Below are 3447 nucleotides of genomic sequence, written 5' to 3' on the forward strand. Positions count from 1 at the left end.
TCTTATTAAACTTGTATAATAAATGTCTGTTTTTCGTACTTCTCCTTTAACACCTGCTGTTGATTTTAACTTCGATTCGCTGACTTTCCAGCCCACTTTCATAACGCAATACACAAAAAAAAATACTCTGCTTTTCTTAGTTCATCTAACTATTCTAACTAAAAGTATGTACTTAAGGGTTTCAATTCATTAATACTGTAAAATTCATTACACAATCAAATCAGAATTAAATATTTATTGTAATATTTGTGGAGCAACAATAACTCGAAGAACTTATATTCCCGTGACTTTTTTTATATAGTCGCGGAGAGCAGACACGTTAGAAAAGACTCCAGGATAACCTTTGCGGCCACATCCTTTTATTCCCCAAGAGACGATACCAGCAAGAACATTGTCAATTACAAGTGGACCCCCGGAGTCTCCCTGGCAGGTAGCTTTTCCTGCACCGTCAACACCAGCGCATAACATGCGACTCGTGATGCTTTGTCCGTATTTTTGTTTGCAGGTCGATTCGCTAATTATTTGGACAGTGACACTCTGTAAGTACGGCGAAGACTCGCTAGTCTCGTTTACCTTTCCCCAGCCGCTTACCAAGGCGGAAGTACCAGGAGGCCAGCTAGTGGTCGACGACGGAAGGCCTATAATGGCTACGTTTTTACTCAGACGGAAAGGTGACGCCACGTGCAAAAGGGAGATGTCATAATCGATGAGTTGGGGGTTGTAGTCGGGGTGTTGATGAATGCTAGTGATCCCGACCTTCTTACCTTTTTTGTGGCACGAGGTACCAAATCTGATAGTCATTATATTACGATCGATACTAAAATAATGATAATAAAATAATTATTGCATTAAGTCGCACCAAAAACACGTAGGTACCCATTGGTGCAGTGAGCGGCGGTGACAACATAGTTAGTGCTGATTATGGAACCACCACAGATGTGAATACCACTACAAAGATATTGAAGTGAGACTTGCCATGGGACCTCTTCGATATCTATCTCGTTGCCCCATACGATTTTCTCATCAGGTGACAAAGTTTCCGTACGGATAAAAGTAGGTACCGCTGTAAAAAAATAAAATAAAGTACATTACACTTTTTTGACGAGCGTACTGTATAGGTTAACGAAATATACCCGAGGCAGATGCTGCGAAAAAGACTACAAATAAGGCTGACTTCATTTTGAAAATATTTCAAAATCGTCTCTCCAACTAAAGTGTTATTCGTCAACATTTTTCTTTTAATACCTGAATTTTATCACATTTAATTATGTATTTATGTTAATTTTCTTGATAAAACATTATCAAGAAAATTAACATAAATACATAATTAAATGTGATAAAATCAACATGTATTTTTAATACCTGAATTTGATCACATTTAAATATGTATCACATTTAATTATATATTTATGTTAATTTTCTTGATAAAACATTATCAAGAAAATTAACATAAATACATAATTAAATGTAATAAAATTCAGGTATTAAAAGAAAAAGGTTTTTAGTCTTAATTTAGAACACTAAATGAAAACTAAAAACATGTTTTTTTCTATTTTGCACCTTCAACACAGTCATTATAACACTCTAACGGGTTTCGAAAAGCGGTTCTTTTCGATACTCGTACCTGTTTCAGTAACATTTACTTAAATTTTTAATGTTGGCAGTGACTCGCAGTGAGTACAATAGTTGCTATACCTGGTCACTGCATTTCACGACACTTTAAATTCAAATTTTGCAATTGGGATCTTCACTACACTCTTCGCGGTCTTGTGTGATCTGCCTTTTGTGTCTTGGTGTCCCGGAATCCCTGTATATTCACTCTGCTACGTTTTGCTAGTTTCACCAATCACCATTGCATAAATTCTCTTCGCAATAGAAAACTTTCTCCCTTCAGAAGAAATATGTCGGATTACTTGATCAAGTGTTATACCGTGAAGACTGTTGCCATATGTTTATTAAATTAAAGATTCTGCCTCTTCCATCTGTGTACGTTATGCAATGCTTACTGTTTATCCACGAGGATGTACGAGTATCTAATCACAAATCACAGTAGCATTGGAGACTTTACTGTATTAATTTATACACTGATCCGTCCACTTCTCGTAAATCTTTAAATTACAAACAATTATTGCGAAAGGTAAGTATTTCTATTAAATATATGATACTGAGGAATTTAAAATTTGATAAACTACATCGACTTATTATTATTAAATTATTTTGACTTCAGTAAGCCTTCTAAGTTAATAGTAATTAAATTCATTCATTCAAGATCGTAGGACAAATACCTAGGTATAGTTGACTCAAGTTGCAAAAAACCACTTTGCCTTTGCAACAGCATTTTTATGGCATTATTCATTTGAAATTACTTTAAAACTGTACTTATATGGAAAATATTCAATCTAAATTATGATTTTCTGGTCTCTTTGTGCCTTTATTTGGGTCAAAAACATTGAAAAAATGCTCTTGCAAATGACAAGTGGTTTTTTGCAACTTAAGTCAACTATAGGTATTTATATTATATACCGGGTGTATTATGAAAAATCTTTGGTGCTGTAACTTCCTTATTTTTCATACGATTTTAATAAATGATGTGTTAAACAAAATCGTTTTAAATGAGCTACAATTTGAATTGATCCGATATTTGTTCTTGAGTTCTGTTTTTGACAGATGATAGTCAACTTTTTTTTTTTCAAGTTGCACTATTAACTTTTTTTTGCTCAGTTATACAACAGATTTTTATTTTAAATATGAAAATGTAAACAACCATGCTCAAGCATAGAAACAAAAAGAAGAAATTAATAAACATTTTAAATCAAGCAGTCACATTAAACAGTAACAGTAACAGTAACTGACTAAGAGAGCTATGGACATTCAAGACAATGTCTATTTGACTCCGGCCGAAAACAGAGATGATTTAGTAAGAAGAATCATAGCAGTATGTGAACAAATTCCACCAGAATTTTTATTAAACGCCGCAATGTGCGTCAGTGGAAGGTGTCGAATGTGCCTTTGACAGAATGGAGGTAAATTAATGTAAACCAAGCATTAACGTCAAGTCAATAGTGATGACAATTTCAAATTATTGACTTTTCTCTTTTCAAAAATATGGCACCATCCACCATTCAAAAATTTAGAATCATCTCCCTCGATTCTGGGGGATTGTCCATGGGTCAAATTGCCTTGTGGAAACCTTTTCAATTTTTCCTCCTAGGAATATCTACTTCAGTTGTCCATTTTTCGGTATTTAACATTTTGCAATGATGAGTTTGACAGTGACAGTAGTTGACAGTAGTAAAAAATAAGGTTAACCGTCCTAATGCTTGCTTTACAACTTTATGTGACTTTGACGACCAAAATAATTTGTCCCCAATAGTACAGTTGCGGAATTAAAATTTCGGGCAGTATTGTCAATGTCATGATATAAACTCTAAAACAACCTTTACGTTA

At 34.1% G+C, this 3447-nt stretch overlaps 1 protein-coding gene across 2 annotated transcripts; it reads right to left on the reverse strand.

The window, feature by feature from the left end:
• Nucleotides 1–220: 220 nt before the first annotated feature.
• On the reverse strand, nt 221–1211 carry LOC138126450 (trypsin-1-like). 2 transcript variants are annotated; one of them, XM_069042224.1, is made up of 4 exons: nt 1134–1211; nt 877–1063; nt 592–817; nt 221–537 (listed from the first exon to the last, which is right to left on the reverse strand). In XM_069042224.1, the coding sequence occupies exons 1-4, from the start codon at nt 1177–1179 to the stop codon at nt 274–276; spliced, it is 723 nt and encodes a 240-aa protein (XP_068898325.1). In that variant the 5' UTR covers nt 1180–1211; the 3' UTR covers nt 221–273. The 2 variants fall into 2 exon arrangements, with proteins under 2 accessions (XP_068898325.1, XP_068898324.1); XM_069042223.1 differs by having other exon boundaries at nt 221–817.
• Between the last annotated feature and the right edge of the window lie 2236 nt (nt 1212–3447).

The sequence above is a fragment of the Tenebrio molitor genome, chromosome 3, assembly GCF_963966145.1.
Source record: "Tenebrio molitor chromosome 3, icTenMoli1.1, whole genome shotgun sequence".
Classification (NCBI taxonomy): domain Eukaryota; kingdom Metazoa; phylum Arthropoda; class Insecta; order Coleoptera; family Tenebrionidae; genus Tenebrio; species Tenebrio molitor.

Bases quoted from the DNA above. Each gene is read 5' to 3' on its own strand.
- LOC138126450 (XM_069042223.1), bottom strand. From the start codon at position 1,179: ATGAAGTCAGCCTTATTTGTAGTCTTTTTCGCAGCATCTGCCTCGG. The intron at 1,064-1,133 runs GTATATTTCGTT...ATTTTTTTACAG, and splicing joins TTTCGCAGCATCTGCCTCGG to CGGTACCTACTTTTATCCGT. The intron at 818-876 runs GTACCTACGTGT...TCATTATTTTAG, and splicing joins GCCGCTCACTGCACCAATGG to TATCGATCGTAATATAATGA.